Source organism: Pristiophorus japonicus, chromosome 3 (assembly GCF_044704955.1).
Source record: "Pristiophorus japonicus isolate sPriJap1 chromosome 3, sPriJap1.hap1, whole genome shotgun sequence".
NCBI lineage: Eukaryota > Metazoa > Chordata > Chondrichthyes > Pristiophoridae > Pristiophorus > Pristiophorus japonicus.
This window is the reverse complement of record NC_091979.1, coordinates 178,050,131-178,071,536: the sequence shown is the minus strand read 5'-3', so window position 1 is coordinate 178,071,536 and position 21,406 is coordinate 178,050,131. Positions and strand designations below refer to the sequence as shown.

The 21,406-nt window shown below is 42.9% G+C and overlaps 1 protein-coding gene across 2 annotated transcripts in view; it reads right to left on the bottom strand.

Annotated features, from left to right (window-relative positions):
* ndufa10 (NADH:ubiquinone oxidoreductase subunit A10) overlaps window positions 1-21,406 on the bottom strand; it is a 99,595-nt gene that overhangs the window by 51,043 nt on the left and 27,146 nt on the right. For both annotated transcript variants that reach the window (XM_070874880.1, XM_070874881.1), the window contains exon 5: window positions 11,277-11,398. In XM_070874880.1, coding sequence (XP_070730981.1) covers window positions 11,277-11,398 — 122 coding nt within the window. The remainder of the gene's footprint in view (window positions 1-11,276; window positions 11,399-21,406) is intronic.

Genomic DNA, 21,406 nt, shown 5'->3' with positions numbered 1-21,406 from the left:
GCTTAACACAACTGTTCAAAACCCGCGGTAGTGTGTCACTACTTGGCCAACGATCATCAACTAAAAACAATCCAAACCATATTCAAAATGCTATAATCTGCCTGTCAATCATCAACAGACCAAACTGGTACAAGTATGTGGTTAAATTCTGTTGTTAAAGCAGAATGGTCTGTTTATTTGACCTGCATGCGTCACATTTTGATTCATTCAATAACCATCATTGCTGAGCCATTTACAACATGCTAGGCACAGTAGTTTAGATTGCACAATACCAAATCTTGAAGAAAACAAATCTGTGGCCTGCAATTAGCCAAACAAAAAATGCCTACAGCAATATTGTGCCTCTAACATAGTAAAACATTCTAAGGAACTTCACAGAGGCTAAAACGGACAACAATAAGAGTAAGAGGGTTAGGGGAGCCCATCAAAGGCATGGTCAAAGAGGTAGACTTTGAGAATGGAGAGGGGTAGCAAGGTGGAGAGCATTCCAGAGTCCAGGGTCAAGGCATCTGGAGGCTTTGCCACCCAATGTGGAGTAGGGAAGAATGATATAGAGGTAGAAAGAGGGCAATATTGTAATAAATTGATTTTGAATTCAATCCATTGAGAACAGGGAGCTAATTGAGGTTGGCAAGGACAAAGGTGATGGGGTCAAATTTTGTTTGATAATGTTCCTGTGAGGCTCCTTGGGACATTTTTCTGTATATATCTCACACACACACACACACACACACAAAGTTGAAGCTGGACTTTGTGCAGTATAGAAAGCAGGCAGCAGAGTATTAAGTGAGCTGGAGTTTATGTAGAATGGAAGTCAGGGGGCCAGTGAGGAATGGTGGAGAAAGCGAGCTTTGTCAAAAGATGAAAATGAGGGTTTCAGCTGTGAAGGAGGGGACTGGATGACAGATGAGCGACTATGTTGCAGAGATAAAAAAATAGGTGGTGCTGGTATGAACAAAATATGGAGTTTGAAGATCAACTTAGGCTTAAAGGGGACATAAAGGTTGGGCTCAGGCTAAACTAGCAGCCAAAGAGGGTGATAGAATCGGGATGGAGGGGAGGGGGTGGATTGCACCAATTTTGGTGGGAGCTGAATATGATCAAAATGTGATGTCAGGGAGGCAGAGCTGGGTGTTGTCAGCATACATAAGCTAACCAGATATCTGTGAACGCTGTCGCTGAGGGGTATCATGTAGATGAGGAAGAGGAAAGGGAGCCCAAGGGTGCCTCACTGTATTCCCAAAGTGCCACGGTAGAGGTGGGAGGAGAGGCCATTGCCAGCTATGTTGGGAAAGGTAGACGTGCAACCAAATGAGGAGTGCCGTGAAGGTGGATCATAGAGCATAGACAACAACGAAGGATAGAGGGGTTGATCATGTTTAATGGCAGAGAGAGGTTGAGGTGAACAATGAGGAATGGCATGTCAAGGTACAATTAAAAAGGATGTCACTGTTGATGGCGACTGGGCAGCCGAGACCAGACTGAAGGAATTAAAATAGGGAGTGATGGGAAAAGTATCATCAGCGCATTCAAGAACCATAGAGAGGAAAGGGAGCTAGTTGGGAGGGGGCAGATGGATTGAGGGTGGCTTTTTTGAAGGAGGGCTTAAGAAGTTTTCTTTTAAAAAAGTATTGTTTGAATTGGACTATCGACTTAATCCATCCTGGATCAGCAATGTGTCTAATGAATGCAAACAATTACATCACTGTAGGCAAGTGGCTAGACAGATAGCAGCCCTAGAAACATGCTATCTCTGGACAATTTGGGATTTAATGTTCCTCCCCCAGTATTATGACAGGAAGTATGGACCAGAAATTTCCGGGTGTCGGAGGTCAATAAGACAAGTTGGGAAGGGAGGATCAGAATTTAGTGCAAAAACTGTTTCCATGTCCTTTTTTTGCCCATGCTCAAAAAATCCAGGGGTGGGGAGGGGAGATGAGCAATTTTTCCATTTGTCTTTTGCGTCCTGACATCACTGGAAAAGGTGGGACTCTCTGGATGATGTTCCCTGCCAGAAATCCTGCCAGTTCCATCTTTTCTGCAGTCAGGGAAAAGTACACCTGGATGATGTTTTTTGTTTTATTTAAGTCTGAATCGATGTCGGTTTGTCTGAAAGCTTGTGTTAATAGTGAGCATCTTTCTCGGATCCCATTGATCTATTTCTCTCAAGATCTTAAATGCCTCAATAAGATCACCATCCCCCATTCCCCTGCAAACATTTCTGGTCTTTTCTCATAGCACAGGTGCCCAATCTTGTCAATTTCAAGAACTTGCATTCAATTAGCATCTCTCATGACCTCAAGATGATCTAAAGTACTTCAGTACCACTGTTGAACTCCTTCCCTAAACTAATCTACCTTGTTTCATTACAACAGTGACTACATTTCAAACGCACTTCATTGGTTGTAAAGGGCTTTGGGAAATCCTGAGGTCATGAAAGGCGACATATAAATGCAAGTCTTTCTTGTTATTTCTCTCCCTGACCTGAAAATCGACCAAGCTTTCAGTCATTTCCATAATCATCATCATAGGCGATCCTCGAACGAGGATGACTTGCTTCCACAAGTTCACAGATGTTTCAGTGAAGGATCCAATGTTCCAGTCCTGAACTCCAATTGAAGAGGTGGAAGATGCCTGTGTGTGGATTTTATTAATGTGTGGTGACCGTTGCACATCAGCCACCACACGGGCTTGGCAGAACTAGGCCTTTATCCAGTGGCAAGGGTTAACCAAGACGACTGGAGACCTGCTCTGCTGCACGGACCGAGTGCGCACACATATCACAGTGGGCAGGCCCGTGCTGCCTCAGGGCCCTCGGCTCTTCTGGGCCATGTACTCTCATTCGCCGCACCTCCGCCACAATCTCTCACCGCTCCTCTGCCACAAAAACACTCATCGCACCTCCGCCCCGATCTCCCGCCTCACCTCCGCACCAAACATTCGTTCAACCTCCGTCTCGATCACCCACCAAATCGTCGCAAGTCCGCCACGACCTATCCGCTCCTCTGCTTTACCAGGGCCCTGCTGATGCTCCTGCCTATGCTCAAAACAGCATAGGTCCTGATTACGTCACCCAGTCGCCCACCTCAAAGCCATCGCACGTTTGTGTCAGCTCGTGCTGGAAGCTGCATTGGCATGCTCCAGCTCTTTTTATTGAAGTCAAGAGTTAAGTTGGTGGAGTGGTTACCTGTTTCCAGGTTTATTTGGCCCACTTTAAGGCGCATTACAGTATTTAGTCATTTTGTTTTTAATATTAAGTGTCCAATATGGACAGCATTGCATCTTTGTGGGTGTGGGTAGTTCCAATTCCTGTTGCACAATTAGGCACATGTCTAGTTTTTGCCCTGCTTCCAATCAGAATGTTGTGAATTTGTAGTCCATTTGCGACTTGCGATTCCGATTCACTTTACTATTTGGGCCAGTTTCTCATTATTATAGCAGTTTGGTAATGCCCAGTGAGAGGGATGGTGTGGGATGAAAAAAATTACTGCTTATTTGATTAACTGTACATCATTGTCTTTCATAACCACCAGCCACACAGTAAACCTGTAATGGTCTCTATATACTCTCATTTGTGCAAATTGGAGGGGAGACACACTGCTCTGTTCCAATTAGATGTAAAGAAATGTAAGTTAATTGTACTTCTTGGTGCATTGGGTATTATTATACTTAGCATGTTAGGTTTCCATGCTATCTTCTGTGCTGCAGGAAATTTCTTCCAATGCATTTGAAGTGAATGCTTCAAATCTTCCTCGGCTTCAAACTGGGTTTTCCATTAACTCGTACTCAATGTCCATATTCTCTTCAGTGAAGTGCTAGACATCACGGAGAGTTTAAGGATTAACAGTCGAACTTCTTCGTATCATGGAGCAATAGACTTTCCAATATAAACAGGATGGCTTTGAAGTGTCATGAGGGGAAGACGTAGCGTGTCTTCTGAAAGGTAAAGTGCTTGTGCAAAGAAATAAATGACAGTAATGATGTCAGCTATGAGTGATTAAAGTATAACTTTAGGGCTTGGGTAATAAACACAGGTAGAGGTATCCATTATCTATATTATAGAAAGATAACTGTTGGTGAAGCCGATTCTTTGAAGATGTTGGGAACAGTTACATCAGGAAGTTGCATTTAAGGGATGTAGCTTTGGAGTAAACAACTACAAGTGTTTACATGTGCCCATCCCTAATTGCCCTCGAGAAGGTGGTGGTGAGCCGCCTTCTTGAACCACTGCAGTCCATACGGTGACAGTACTCCCAGTGAAGCTATACTTCTTCGTAGCGGTTTGGTACAACTGAGTGGCTTGCTAGGCCATTTCAGAGGGCAGTTAATAGTTAACCACATTACTGTAAGTCTGGAGTTACATATAGGACAGACCAGATAAGGACAGCAGGTTTCTTTCCCTAAAGGACATTAGTGAACCAGATGGGTTTTATAACAATTGAATAGTTTCATGGTCACCATTACTGACACTAGCTTTTTTATTCCAGATTTATTTAATTAACTGAATTTAAATACCCCAGCTGGCGAGGTGGGATTTGAACTCACATCTCTGGATTATTAGTCCAGGCCTCTGGATTATTAGTCTAGTAACCTAACCACAATGCTACCATACCCCAAATACAGCATGTGATCTTATCTGTGACATGCACCTTTGATGTAGGCAAAATCTGGTGTATAAAGGAGCACGGTTTTCAACAGGCTTTGAGAGCTCAAAAGATACAAAAAAAACAAAAATCCACTCACTGATTTGAATTTAGTTGATCCCTCAACCAAGGTATCAATAAAGTCTGTTCCGTATACTTTAAAGTGTCTCGTGCTTACTCAAATCGTGTTGTGAACCATAGAAGTAAGGAGGTTGAATGCTAGCATGAAGCAGTGAGATGTTTGCACTGTTAAACGCACTATATAAACCAAGTTATTTTGGGGGACACTTTGGACTGCTGATGTAAAGAAAGGCAGCTGCTTCCCCTGTCCAAGCACTGGGAGACACAGCAATTTATTTCTAACAATTATAGCTCAGAAAAACAGAATGTGCAGTCACAGTATTAGCATTAAAGTGATGATTTTAAAAAAACCTACAACAGCGTGTCATTGTTGCTGTACTATACACACTGCATCACTGTTAAATCTGCAGCACTGCAAGTCATGTTACTTTTTGCCTGTAGGCTTTAAAATGTAAGCAAAACCAGTTGCTTCTCTCTCACCCCACACACCAACCAAATTGTTCCAGATAATGTAATCTTTTAGGTCTAGATTACCTCGAGCACCTTCCACAAGGATGGAAGCGAGCAGCCTAACATAACTAATTACTGAAATAATTATTGAGTATTAGCCACAGATCTTCCTGCTCGTTAAACTGCAGATTACTTCAATAAAAGTGAGGTGATGTTACAATCATTCTTTTCAATTTCAGCATTAGGAATGTACGTGTTGTCGACCTTAGTGCTTGCATTCCTTTAAATGGAGTTCCAATTCATTTGATTTGCATCTTTCAGTAAAAGCAAATCTAAGCAATGTTGCCTCCTGCATTTCAGTAAATATTAATAGTGGGTTTGTGAAAATGTTGTTCTACTTCTACCTTGTCTAGGAAAAACATTCAGCAGTACAACTGTATATCTTGTACTGCGGATTTTGAATTGTACAACACTCGGCTGAAGTATTGGTGGTGGGAACAATTTGTTGTAATTAATTGGCATGCAGGTACAGCAGGCGGTTAAGAAAGCAAATGGCATGTTGGCCTTCATAGCGAGGGGATTTGAGTACAGGGGCAGGGAGGTGTTACTACAGTTGTACAGGGCCTTGGTGAGGCCACACCTGGAGTAGTGTGTACAGTTTTGGTCTCCTAACTTGAGGAAGGACATTCTTGCTATTGAGGGAGTGCAGCGAAGGTTCACCAGACTGATTCCTGGGATGGCGGGACTGACATATCAAGAAAGACTGGATCAACTGGGCTTGTATTCACTGGAGTTCAGAAGAATGAGAGGGAATCTCATAGAAACATTTAAAATTTGACGGGTTTAGACAGGTTAGATGCAGGAAGAATGTTCCCAATGTTGGGCAAGTCCAGAACCAGGGGTCACAGTGTAAGGATAAGGGATAAGCCATTTAGGACCGAGATGAGGAGAAACTTCTTCACCCATAGAGTGGTGAACCTGTGGAATTCTCTACCACAGAAAGTTGTTGAGGCCAATTCACTAAATATATTCAAAAAAGAGTTAGATGTAGTCCTTAACTACTAGGGGGATCAAGGGGTATGGCGAGAAAGCAGGAATGGGATACTGAAGTTGGATGTTCATCCATGAACTCATTGAATGGCGGTGCAGACTCGAAGGGCCGAATGGCCTACTCCTGCACCTATTTTCGATGTTTCTATGTTGTAAGCATCACCCAAGCAGCACATTGGCTCAAATGAATTTTTTTTTCTCCAATGGTACAATTCCAATTTGGCTCTCTCTCAACCATTCTAATTTGACTTCCAGCGAGGAACCAACTAGAGGGCTGGCCATCCTCGACTGGGATGTGTAATGAGAAAGGACTAATTAGCAATCTTGTTGTGCAAGGCCCCTTGGGAAAGAGTGACCATAATATGGTAGAATTCTTTATGAAAATGGAGAGTGACACAGTTAATTCAGAGACTAGGGTCCTGAACTTAGGGAAAGGTAACTTCGATGGTATGAGACGTGAATTGGCTAGAATAGACAGGCGAATGATACTTAAAGGGTTGATGGTGGATAGGCAATGGCAAACATTTAAAGATCACATGGATGAACTTCAACAATTGTACATCCCAGTCTGGAGTAAAAATAAAACGGGGAAGGTGGCTCAACCGTGGCTAACAAGGGAAATTAAGGATAGTGTTAAGTCCAAGGAAGAGGCATATAAATTGGCCAGAAAAAGCAGCAAACCTGAGGACTGGGAGAAATTTAGAATTCAGCAAAGGAGGGCAAAGGGTTTAATTAGGAGGGGGAAAATGGAATATGAGAGGAAGCTTGCTGGGAACATAAAAACTGACTGCAAAAGCTTCTATAGATATGTGAAGAGAAAAAGATTAGTGAAGACAAACGGAGGTCCCTTGTGTTATATATGTGGACTTATATTTACTCTGTACAGCCACCAGAGGGCTCATCCCCTGGAGTCCCGAGGGATCCCATAATCCCTTGGGATCACAGGTATTTAAGGAGGCTTCACAGTCTGGAGACCTGCAATAAAAGACTACGGTCACATTTCACTTTGAGCTCTCAGTGTTCAGTCTGACTCTTTCTCCATACACAACACCTTTCAGTCAGAATCAGGTGAATTTATAATGGGGAACAAAGAAATGGCAGACCAATTGAACAAATACTTTGGTTCTGAGTTCACGAAGGATGACACAAATAACCTTCCGGAAATACTAGGGGACAGTGGATCTAGGGAGGAGGAGGAACTGAAGGAAATCCTTATTAGTCAGGAAATTATGTTAGGGAAATTGATGGGATTGAAGGCCGATAAATCCCCAGGGTGTGATCGTCTGCATCACAGAGTACTTAGGAAGTGGCCCGAGAAATATTGGATGCATTGGTGATCATTTTCCAGCAGTCTATCAACTCTGGATCAGTTACTATGGACTAATATAACACCATTTTTTAAGAAAGGAGGGAGGGAGAAAACGGGGAATTATAGACTGGTCGGCCTGGCATCAGTAGTGAGGAAAATGTTGGAATCAATTATTAAGAATGAAATAGCAGCGTATTTGGAAAGCAGTGACAGGATCGGTCCAAGTCAGCATGGATTTATGAAAGGGAAATCATGCTTGACAAGTCTTCTAGAATTTTTTGACGATGTAACTAGTAGAGTGGACAGGGGAGACCCAGTGGATGTGGTGTATTTGGACTTTCAAAAGGCTTTTGACAAGGTCCCACACAAGTGATTGGTGTGCAAAATTAAAGCACATGGTATTGGGGGTAATGTATTGACGTGGATAGAGAACTCGTTGGCAGACAGGAAGCAGATAGTCGGGATAAATGGGTCCTTTTCAGAATGGCAGGCAGTGACTAGTGGGGTGCCGCAGGGCTCAGTGCTGGGACGCCAGCTATTTACAATATACATCAATGATTTAGATGAAGGAATTGAGTGTAATATCTCCAAGTTTGCAGATGGCACTAAGCTGGGTGGCGGTGTGAGCTGTGAGGAGGATGCTAAGATGCTGCAGGGTGACTTGGATAAGTTGGGTGAGTGGGAAAATGCATGGCAGATGCAGTATAATGTGGATAAATGTGAGGTTATCCACTTTGGTGGCAAAAACACAAAGCCAGATTATCTGAATGGCAGCATATTAGGAAAAGGAGAGGTGCAACGAGACCTGGGTGTCATGGTACACCAGTCGTTGAAAGATGGCATGCAGGTACAGCAGGCGGTGAAGAAGGCAAATGGTATATTGGCCTTCATAGCTAGAGGATTTGAGTATAGGAGCAGGGAGGTCTTACTGCAGTTGTACAGGGCCTTGGTGAGGCCTCACCTGGAATATTGTGCTCAGTTTTGGTCTCCTAATCTGAGGAAGGACATTCTTGCTATTGAGGGAGTGCAGCGAAGGTTCACCAGACTGATTCCCAGGATGGCAGGACTGACATATGAGGAGAGACTGGATCAACTGGGCCTGTATTCACTGGAGTTTAGAAGAATGAGAGGGGATCTCATAGAAACATATAAAATACTGATTGGACTGGACAGGTTAGATGCAGGAAGAATGTTCCCGATGTTGGGGAAGTCCAGAACCAGGGGACACAGTCTAAGGATAAAGGGTAAGCCATTTAGGACTGAGATGAGGAGAAACTTTTTCACTCAGAGTTGTTAACCTGTGGAATTCTCTGCCGCAGAGAGTTGTTGATGCCAGTTCGTTGGATATGTTCAAGAGGGAGTTAGATATGACCCTTATAGCTAAAGGGATCAAGGGGTATGGAGAGAAAGCAGGGAAGGGGTACTGAGGTGATGATCAGCCATGATCTTATTGAATGGTGGTGCAGGCTCAAAGGGCCTACTCTTGCACCTATTTTCTATGTTTCTATGTTTCCATTGTGACAGCACAAAGAGGCAGGATTGTCTGGATTTTGTTCCCTGCCAGTTCCACCTTTCCTACTGTCAGGAGAAAGTATGACGCTTTTTTTAAAATTTAAGTTTAAATACATGGCTCTTCGTCCCAGAGCGTGATAATATTGAAAATTTATTGTAAATCTTAAATGCCTCAATAAGATCACCTTCAAGTCACCTTTCGCCCCCAATGTAAACATATCTAGTCTTTTCCCATAGCACAGTTGCCCAAATTTTAGATACTAAATTAACAGCTCGTTTGCAACTGACGGAAATTGAGGAAATTTATGTGAGCTGCACTTTTGCATGGAGGGAGGGGGGGCAGAGCTATGTTAATGAGCATCAGGGGGTTTCATTGGAGGTTTTGCAGCATCTACATAAAAGATCAAGGATATTCAGGCATGGCGTAAAAATGAGCGCAAGTGACTTACGGCCAAAATGGTCATTCGGCCGTACTTAGGCCTTTGTTTCAGCGCAGGTTTTCAGGAAATTCCAGGCTAATCACAAAATCAAGCCCCACTCTAAGTACTTCAGCACATAATCTAGGCTGACAGTGCAGTACTGAGGAACCACTATACCATGGGCAATGTTCCCTGTAATTATGTTTGGGTCCATGGGCCCCTTTAATTGGCTGCACAACCCATTCAAAATACCAGGCACGTGCATTTTTCTATTTAAAAGCCAGCAAGCCGGCTGCATGGGGCTCCTGGAGTGCTGCACGGCTTACAGGGAACATCGAATATATTTATCGACTGAGCATCCACAGCCCTCAGGGGTAGAGAATTCCAAAGATTCACAACCCTCTGAGTGAAGAATTTTTTCCTCATCTCAGTCTCAATGGCCGACCCCTTATTGTGAGACTATGACCCCAAAGTATAAGTGGAGTGTAGATGTGCACAAAAGGGCTCAGGGATGATGACAGTCGGCTTTTTTCCACCCTCTCCCTCCTAGCCTGTGGCGAAGCACCCGACTTTGATCGGTCTCTTTCCACTGTACTGCAGCTTAAATGAGAAAATCTGTTCATGAGGAATGGGGAAGGAGATCATGCAGACAAACCCACATTCCATCACACCATGAAGTTATACATCATGCTTTAAATGGAGAAAAATTACAAAGTGCTGCAGTACAGAGAGACCTGTGCATGAAGCACAAAAAGTTAGTGTGCAGGTACAGCAAGTAATCAGGAAGGCAAATGGAATGTTGGCCTTTATTGCAAGGGGGATAGAGTATAAAAGTAGAGAAGTCGTGCTACAACTGTACAAGGTATTGGTGAGGCCACACCTTGAGTACTGCATACAGTTTTGGTCTCTGTATTTAAGGAAGGATATACTTGCAATGGAGGCTGTTCAGCGAAGGTTCACTCGGTTGATTCCGGAGATGAGGGGGTTGACTTATGAGGATAGGTTGAGTAGGTTGGACCAATACACATTGGAGTTCAGAAGAATGAGAGGTGATCTTATTGAAACTTATCAGATAATGAGGGGGCTCAACAAGGTGGATACAGAGAGGATATTTCCACAAATAGAGGAGACTAAAACTAGGGGGCATAGTCTTAGAATAAGGGGCCGCCCCATCTTCTCTCAGAGGGTTGTAAATCTATGGAATTCTCTACCCCAGAGAGCTGTGGAGGTTGGGACATTGAATATATTTAAGGCGAAGATAGATTTTTGACTGCTATGGGAGTAAAGGGTTATGGGGAGCGGGTAGGGAAGTGGAGCTGAGTCCATGATCAGATCAGCCATGATCTTATTGAATGGCGGAGCAGACTCGAGGGGCCAAATGGCCTATTCCTGTTCCTATTTCTTATGTTCTTATGTTCTTAACACACAGCACCAATGTCAGCAAGCGTTAAACAATTAAATCATTTATATTACTTTTGCCTTCAATCTACACTAAGCGAGATGAGATGAAGCTGCATTTGTAAAGGGCTGCCCAGGTGCAGGTATTTCTGGGAATTACTCACAACAGCCCTGCACTGCTGAGCAAAGTATCTCATAGCTTCTGCACTACTGTACACAAGTTTCATTGTACATTCAAATGCTAGCCTCCAAACTGATGGCTTCGGTTTTAAACATAAAATGAAAGAACTGAGATTTGTTCTTCTGATTGCACTCTACCCAAATACAAACCTATTATTAGTTCACCAAAGTATGGCAAACTGTGAGGTACCGATAAAAGACATCCACAACGAAAGGAGTTTGGAAAAGCCTTACCTTGCCATGCTGCTTCAATCGCTTCTGTATTTCCCCAACAGGTACATCCAGGTAGATAACCAGGTGAGGAGGTAGGAATTCACAAATGCTGATCCCTTTTATTTCATTGTAATGGTCGACACCTGAAAATTGAGCAGGGAATGAGTGAGCACAATAACTGGAAAAGGGTCCGATAAAGACTGGACCTGATGGAAACTGGCAGTTAGTGAACAGTAAACTTTAGTTCAAAACCGAGTAAAATGTTGCACTTAATTCTTGTCAATTTAAAATAAAAATTATCCAAAAATACACATCAAATCACTGACAGAAATGTAATGCATTAATTGGCTTCTCGATGTTAAGTGAGATTTTAAAATTTACAAATATACCCAGGTAAAATGAGTAACTTCTAGCTGCAGATATTGTGAAAATGACATTACCGTCGTTGTGGATTTCACATTCACTGGATTGTACCAAACGTTAGTCAGTGATGAGGGAGACAGCTACAGAAACTAACAGACCCAAAACAGCACAACAGTGAGATCTTGAGGAGCCCACAATCAGCTTGGTTCTGAAAAATATTAAATGGGATTGGCCAAGACACAGAAGGGCGATGATCCAACCTTTTAAGAAATAAAAAGGAATATACATAGCCAAGGTACATCTATCCTGGTGCGACATGCACGACCTGAATAGATCCGCCAGATCATTTGATTATAAGCTACACAATTCATAAGCCTAACTTTTTCCCCGTGGAGGCTGTGGGGAGGGGGGGGGTAACATTGCATACAAGCATCAAATTCTTCCATTTTATACCTATGCTACGAACTTCCTGTGGCCAAGAGAATAAATGATCTTCTCCCAGGCTTGTACCAATGCCAGTTTGAGCTGGAGGTTGGGAGGCACACAAAAGCCGGCCCGCAAATTACTCCTCTCTTCGCTCCCACCTCATTGTCGCTATTTCCACACAGCAACATTATTGAGACCCGGGATCAAGGTTGCCTACTGCACGGACATATCACAACAGGCTGACCTTCCGACTGATCACCAAAAGAGCTAAAACTTAACATCTTCTCATTCAGAGACTGCCACCTAGTGCAGTAAATATGGAGAGATCTTCTTCAGACTAAAGAATGCAATTCTAACAACTTTCCATACAAATGGGAAATGGGAAAAGAGACACGAGGAAAAAAAAAACTCCCAGTGGGTAAATCAATCATATTGTTTGTTAATCTTTTTTGCACCTACTCCAGTGCCTCGGAGTCCTTTTTATAATATGGAGACCAGAACTGTTGTTCAGCAGCTCCTCCCAAATCCACAGGCTCAACCACCTAGAGGGACCATCTCCAAGTTCCCCTCCAAGTCACACACTTGGAAATACGGCCTGGAACTCGCAAGCTAACAGCACTGTGGGAGTACATTCACCACACGAACTGCAGTAGCTCAAAAAGGTGGTGCACCACCATCTTTTCAAGGACAATAAGGGATGGGCAATAAATGCTGGCCTTGCCAGCAATGTTCAGATCCTGTGAATGATTTTAATAAAGTACAAGTGTGATCTAACCAAGGTTCTGTGCAAGTAGGGGTAGTTACTCAGATTGGCAAATGGTGGATGTGGTGTTCCACAAAGATTGGTGCTGGGACCACTGTTGTTCATCATTTATATAAACAATTTGGACTTGGGAATCGGAAGTACAATTACAAAATTTGGGGTTTATATAAAATTGGGGAGTACAATTAATACAGAAGATGACTGCATCAAAATACAGGAAATACATGAATAAACTTGCAGAAAGGGCATGAAATTGGCAAATGAACTTCAACGTAGATAAGTGCGAGATAATACATTTTGGTAGGAGGAATAATGAGGCCAGAAAATTATTCCTTGCAAAATAAGTGTCTAAATGGGGTAGAGGAGCAGAGAGATCCAGTGATACAGATACACAACTCATTAAAAGTAGAGATGCAGGTTAATACACCCATTAAAAAAAAACAAAGCACTGGGATTCATTTCGAGAGGAGATAATTGAAAAGCAGAGAAGTTATGTTAAACTTGTACTGAACCTTGGTTAGACCACACTGGGAGGACTGTGAACAGTTCTGGTCTCCATATTTTGAAAAGGACATAGAGACACTGGAGAGGTGCAAAAAAGATTTACTAGAATGATACCAGAACTGAGAGGGTATATCTATCAGGAAAGAATGAATAGGCTGGAGCTCTTTTCTCTAGATAGAGAATTCTCTGATAGGTCTTTAAGATAGGGTAGATTTAGAGATGATGTTTCCACTTGCAGCAAGACCAGAGCTAGGGGCCAAAAATATAAGATGTGGTAGGAGTAACTATGACTGCCCTAACCTAGAGTTACCACAGGGCTTTTGAGGAGGTCTCTCAAGCCTGTAAGTCTTCCGTCTTAATGTTGAGGAGTCTAGAGTTGCAAAGTAGCTGTGGCCATATTTTGTGTTCTAAGTCACAGTGAGTCGTACCTCCACGTGGTCCCGCCAGGCAACATGCTGAAACAACTGGCTGAGTAACTCAAAGTATGATCGGCGGCAATCATGCTTCCCGTATGAGGGGATAGCAAACCAAAGAAAACTGATCCGTTTTAATAGGCATTGGGTGTTCAAAATGGGATGGATCCAGACAAAAGTCCTCTGTCAGACTCGTTCCTACAGGGCTGACTATACCAGACTCTACCAATCAAGATCTTGACCAGGCAAGAGTAAAGACGAATCGAACGCACCCAACAGCAGTCAATCAACTCAGGTTACCCTGGATAGGAAAGTCGCTGCCATTTCCAAGGAAATGGGGGCCATAAAAAGATTTTCCAAGTTGGAGATGACAAAAAAGGACACTGAGGAGCAGCATCTCTAGAGACAGTCCGAGACTTTGCTATCCGAAAATTGTCCGAGATTGTGCTACCAGAGCCCCAGTTTGTGGGTATGGAAACCAGGTCGGATTCAACATGGGGTGAGAGTGTAAATAGCTGTTGTTGTACCTGGTTGGTTATTTGTTTGTTATCGTTGATGTGATGTTTGTTATAACGTGACACTATTGCAAAAAAGATTCATACACATCAGATGATGAACAAAGGGCAATTAACCTTAACCTCATGACGGTGACTCAAGTTTCACCTCGACCTTGGTGTTGGCTTCCATGCTTGGTGAGACCCGTGCTGGCTGCCCGTATTCACACAAGATCTACCGCTCCACCCTAACATCTGAGTACCTGCAGTCCTCCTTAGCCTGTGATGATTCGCTGGATTTGACTCCGTGGACAAGCCATTTAAATACTCAAAATCGGCACTCATTTAATGGAACGTCATCCGATGTGACCACAAGTGTACTCAAATACAGAATAAATCCAATAGGGAAATCAGGAGAAAATTCTCGACCCAGAAAGTGGTTAGAATGTGGAACTCGTTACCACAGCGAGTAGTTGAGGCGAATAGCATAGATGCATTTAAGGGGAAGCTAGATAAGCACGAGGGAGAAAGGAATAGAAGGATATGTCGATGGGGTTAGATAAAGGAGGCTCGAGTGGGGCATAAACACTGACATGGGTCTATTGGACCAAATGGCCTGTTTCTGTCCTGTAAATACTTTGTCATACTTTATAGAATCATAGAATAGTGCAGCACAGAAGAAGGAAATTCAGCCCATCGAGTCTGTGCCGGCCCTTGAGAGCAATCCAGCTGGTCCCACTCTTTTCCCATATACCTGCAACTTTTTCTCCTTCGTGTATTTATCCACTTCCCTTTTGAAGGCTGCTATTGAATATACAAATTTACAATCACAAATACTTCGATACACAGGCCAGAAAGACTAGTCAGCCATAGTTTTTGCTTCTGATCATTATTCAATGACTCTCGTCTTTGACCCTCTTCTCCACCACAGTAAAATATAGTTATGAGGAAATACTCAGTCCCAGCATTGAGTGGTTGAGTAACCTGCTGATGCCGATTGTCTAGACTCATATACGAAGAATGGCCACTTGGGTAATGCTGCAGGTGCTTGTAGAATCATAGCCCAACAGTGATCATTACCTTCAGGAAAAAAAAGCGGCGATAAAAGGAGCCAAGCTACATCTAATTTCAAGACATTGTGTCAGCAATGACAAAGTTGGTGGCACCCTCGCCTCGAAGTCAGAAGGTTGTGGGTTCAAGACCTACTCCAAACACTTGAGCACAAAAATCGAGGCTGAAACTTCAGTGCAATACTGAGGGAATGCTACAATGTCAGAAGCGCCTCCTTTCGGATGAGACGTGAAACCACGGCCCCATCTGCTCTCTCAGGTGGTCGTAAAAGATTCCATGGTTCCATTTCGAAGAGCAGGGGAATTATCCCCGATGTCCTGGCCAATATTTATTCCTCAATCACCAAAACAGATTGTCTGGTCATTATTGTAACTGCTGTTTGTAGGAGCTTTCTGTGCGCAATTTGGCTGCCATGTTTCCTACATTACAATAGTGGCTACAGTTCAAAGAGTACTTCATTGGCTGTTGTGATATATTCACAGAACACAACACACACAGCTTTCTAACATGGCAGGCAGCTCTCTCGGAAGTCTCTGGAAATCTGCCTGGGCTGTTTATTATTAACCCTGCACTTGCAGTACACAAAACGTCCACATCCACAGTGTGGAGCTACAAACATTACAAGCTTACAGACATTACACTTCTCCCTCCTTAATGAAGAAGCCATCATAACAAACATCATACATAACTTTCATGTTTATACATAACACAGGATATAAACTTTTTTTTTTCCATATTTCCAAATTTAACTTTACCACTTGTTTTCTGTTTCGAAGAGGATACCTTCAATCTCGAACAGAACCTTCCAAACATGGTGTCGATTTCACACTCATTCGAGGCTCATCCTGAGGAACGTTTTCCTCCACAGAATTTCCTTGATTTTCATTTGAACTCAATCTAACTTCAGGCTCTTTGTTTTCCTGACTCAGACTCAGACTTTCATTCTGATTCTCTACTGGATTTGTTTCCAATACATTGGATTTAGGATTTGCTACTGGTGTATCAAAACTATCTGATGAGTCAGAAATAATTGAATCATTCCCACCTTCAACTCCTTCCACGTCTGTAGCTAAAATATCAATATGAACAAACCTAACCTGTCCATTATCAAACATCTTCACCACTCTTCTTGGTAACCACTTTAACCATTTATGATGATGGTTCTTCACTCTTAGCTTCTGGTTTAATTTCAGACTTCTCTCTTTTACTCTCCCACTATCCTGAATCTCTTTCTGTCTTAATTGTGTCTCTTCTACAGACTGTGCCAAATTTGGCTTTAACAACGAGAATCTGGTTCGTGGCTGTCGTTTGAGAAACAACTCTACTGGTGTTCTACCAGTAGTTGTATGAGGAGTATTTCGATATGTAATCAAAAAATTAGCCAATTTGTGATCCAATGACAATTGTCGTTTCCTTGGATTTGGATCTAACTCAGCAAAATCAATATGTAGCCTTTGCCACACCCTAGGAGGCTATTTCCATGGCTGTAATGGTACTGGTGGTGGTTGCTTGATTACCGATTGACATGTCGTACACTGACTCACGATATACTCTATATCTTTATCAAGACATGGCCACCATAAATAACTGTGTGCAAAACTCTTGGTCAAGCACATTCCCAGGTGCTGGTCATGAGGTCTCCTAATAATTTGGACCTGAATTTATTTGGTATAACCACTCTTGCACCCCACATGATACAATCTTTATCGACTGATAATTCATTCCTACGAATGAAGAACGGATGTGTGTCTTTGTCTGTTACCTGGTATGCCCATCCATTTGCAATATACTCATACACCTTTGACATCACTGGGTCACGTTTGATTGCTCTACCAATCTCTTCAGCTGTGACTGGCAGTTCATCAATGTATGAAAAATAAAACACTTCTTCCCTATCGTGTGTAACTTGTGATGGGGAAGGCAATCGAGACATTGCATCAGCATTACTGTGATCAGCTGATCGTCTGCATTCAATATCATATGTATGTGCTGACAAAATCAAAGCCCATCTCTGCATTCAGGCTGCAGCTAATGTTGGAACTGGGGACTTTGGATGGAGGATTGCTGTTAGGGGCTTATGGTCTGTAACGATGGTAAACTTATGACCATACAAGTATTTGTGAAACTTCTTGGCCCCAAAAATTAATGCCAAAGCTTCCCTTGCAATTTGCACATAATTACCCTCACTGGCACTGAGAGTGCGTGAAGCAAAAGCAATTGGTCTCCCCTCCCCACTACTTAATACATGAGGGATTACTGCCCCAACTCCATATGGAGAGGCATCACATGCTAGCTTAATCTCCTTAGATATGTCAGTGAACTAACATGGTGCTCTCCCAATTTGCTTTTACACTCCTTGAATGCTGTATCGCATTCTTTTGACCATTTCCAATGGACCTGTTTTTTCAATAGTTCATTCAGTGGATGTAATACTGGAGCCAAATTTGGTAGGAACTTCCCATAATAGTTCAAAAGCCCAAGAATGAACGAAGTTCAGGGATATTCCTGGGAGTGGGTGCATTTCTAATTGCATCCAATTTTTCCTTGGTTGGATGTAAACCATCTTTGTCTACTCTGTACTCTAAGTACTCCACTGAGTTTTTAAATAAATCACACTTACGAACAGACACTCGTACTCTGTGCTTCTCTAGCCGTTTGAGGACTTCATTCAATATGTTATTATGAATTTGCCTATTTGGTGCTGAAATTAGTATGTCATCCAAATAACATACTACCCTTTCAATACTTTGCAAAATCTGGTTCATCACCCCTTGGAATATGACAGGGGCGGAAGACACTCCAAACGGTAGCCTATTAAATTGATATAGGCCTTGATGAGTATTTATAGTCAAACATGACTTGGACTCCTCATCTAGTTCAAGCTGTAAGTAGGCATTCGTAAGTTCCAGTTTTGAGAAGATCTGACAAGTGTTGTGAACAAATCTTCTATAATCAGCAATGTATTCGGGACATTACCTTCTCGAACCTGGTTTACGGTTACCTTATAATCACCACGCAATCTTATCTTACCATCGGACTTAGGTACAACAACAATGGGTGTAGCCCAATTACATCGATCTATCTTACAAATAATGTTCTCAGTCTCTAGTCTTTTGAGTTCTTGCTCAACTTTCTCCTTGAGTGCATATGGGACGGAACATGGCTTGGAGTAAACATAGAAACATAGAAAATAGGTGCAGGAGTAGGCCATTCAGCCCTTCCAGCCTGCACTGCCATTCAATGAGTTCATGGATGAACATCCAACTTCAGTATCCTATTCCTGCTTTCTCGCCATACCCCTTGATTCCCCCTAGTAGTAAGGATTTCATCTAACTCCCTTTTGATATATTTAGTGAATTGGCCTCAACAACTTTCTGTGTCAGAGAATTCCACAGGTTCACCACTCTCTGGGTGAAGAAGTTTCGCCTCATCTCGGTCCTAAATGGCTTACCCTTTATCCTTAGACTGTGACCCCTGGTTCTGGACTTCCCCAACATTGGGAACAGTCTTCCTGCATCTAACCTGTCTAAACCCGTCAGAATTTTAAATGTTTCTATGAGGTCCCCTCTCATTCTTCTGAACGCCAGTGAATACAAGCCCAGTTGATCCAGTCCTTCTTGATAGGTCAGTCCCACCATCCCGGGAATCAGTCTGATGAAGCTTCGCTGCACTCCCTCAATAGCAAGAATGTCCTTCCTCAAGTTAGGAGACCAAAACTGTACACAATACTCCAAGTGTGGCCTCACCAAGGCCCTGTACAACTGTAGCAACACTTCCCTGCCCTGTACTCAAATCCCCTCGCTATGAAAGCCAACATGCCATTTGCTTTCTTAACCGCCTGCTGTACCTGCATGCTAACCTTCAATGACTGATGTACCATGACACCCAGGTCTCGTTGCACCTCCCCTTTTCCTAATCTGTCACCATTCAGATAATAGTCTGTCTCTCTGTTTTTACCACCAAAGTGGATAACCTCTCATTTATCCACATTATACTTCATCTGCCATGCGTTTGCCCACTCACCTAACCTATCCAAGTCACTCTGCAGCCTATCATCCTCCTCGCAGCTCACACTGCCACCCAACTTAGTGTTATCCGCAAATTAGGAGATACTACATTTAATCCCCTCGTCTAAATCATTAATGTACAGTGTAAACAGCTGGGGCCCCAGCACAGAACCTTGCGGCACCCCACTAATCACTGCCTGCCATTCTGAAAAGTACCCATTTACTCCTACCCTTTGCTTCCTGTCTGACAACCAGTTCTCAATCCACGTCAGCACATTACCCCCAATCCCATGTGCTTTAACTTTGCACATTAATCTCGTGTGGGACCTTGTCGAAAGCCTTCTGAAAGTCCAAATATACCACATCAACTGGTTCTCCCTTGTCCACTCTACTGGAAACATCCTCAAAAAATTCCAGAAGATTTGTCAAGCATGATTTCCCTTTCACAAATCCATGCTGACTTGGACCTATCATGTCACCTCTTTCCAAATGCGCTGCTATGACATCCTTAATAATTGATTCCATCATTTTACCCACTACTGAGGTCAGGCTGACCGGTCTACAATTCCCTGTTTGCTCTCTCCCTCCTTTTTTAAAAAGTGGGGTTACATTGACTACCCTCCACTCGATAGGAACTGATCCAGAGTCAATGGAATGTTGGAAAATGACTGTCAATGCATCCACTATTTCCAAGGCCACCTCCTTAAGTACTCTGGGATGCAGTCCATCAGGCCCTGGGGATTTATCGCCCTTCAATCCCATCAATTTCCCCAACACAATTTCCCGACGAATAAAGATTTCCCTCAGTTCCTCCTCCTTACTAGACCCTCTGACCCCTTTTATATCGGGAAGGTTGTTTGTTTCCTCCTTAGTGAATACCGAACCAAAGTACTTGTTCAATTGGTCCGCCATTTCTTTGTTCCTCGTTATGACTTCCCCTGATTCTGACTGCAGGGGACCGACGTTTGTCTTCACCAACCTTTTTCTCTTTACATACCTATAGAAACTTTTGCAATCCGTCTTAATGTTCCCTGCAAGCTTCTTCTCGTACTCCATTTTCCCTGCCCTAATCAAACCCTTTGTCCTCCTCTGCTGAGTTCTAAATTTCTCCCAGTCCCCGGGTTCGCTGCTATTTCTGGCCAATTTGTATGCCACTTCCTTGGCTTTAATATTATCCCTGATTTCCCTTGATAGCCACGGTTGAGCCACCTTCCCTTTATTTTTACGCCAGACAGGAATGTACAATTGTTGTAGTTCATCCATGCGGTCTCTAAATGTCTGCCATTGCCCATCCACAGTCAACCCCTTAAGTATCATTCGCCAATCTATCCTAGCCAATTCACACCTCATACCTTCAAAGTTACCCTTCTTTAAGTTCTGGACCATGGTCTCTGAATTAACTGTTTCATTCTCCATCCTAATGCAGAATTCCACCATATTATGGTCACTCTTCCCCAAGGGGCCTCGCACAGCGAGATTGCTAATTAATCCTCTCTCATTACACAACACCCAGTCTAAGATGGCCTCCCCCCTAGTTGGTTCCTCGACATATTGGTCTAGAAAACCATCCCGTATGCACTCTAGGAAATCCTCCTCCACCGTATTGCTTCCAGTTTGGCTAGCCCAATCTATGTGCATATTAAAGTCACCCATTATAACTGCTGCACCTTTATTACATGCACGCCTAATTTCCTGTTTGATGCCCTCCCCAACATTACTGCTACTGTTTGGAGGTCTGTACACAACTCCCACTAACGTTTATTGCCCTTTGGTGTTCTGCAGCTCTACCCATATAGATTCCACATCATCCAAGCTAATGTCTTTCCTAACTATTGCATTAATCTCCTCTTTATCTAGCAATGCTACCCCATATCCTTTTCCTTTTATTCTATCCTTCCTGAATGTTGAATACCCCTGGATGTTGAGTTCCCAGCCCTGATCATCCTGGAGCCACGTCTCTGTAATCCCAATCACATCATATTTGTTAACATCTATTTGCACAGTTAATTCATCCACCTTATTACGGATACTCCTTGCATTAAGACACAAAGCCTTCAGGCTTGTTTTTTTAAACACCCTTTGTCCTTTTAGAATTTTGCTGTACAGTGGC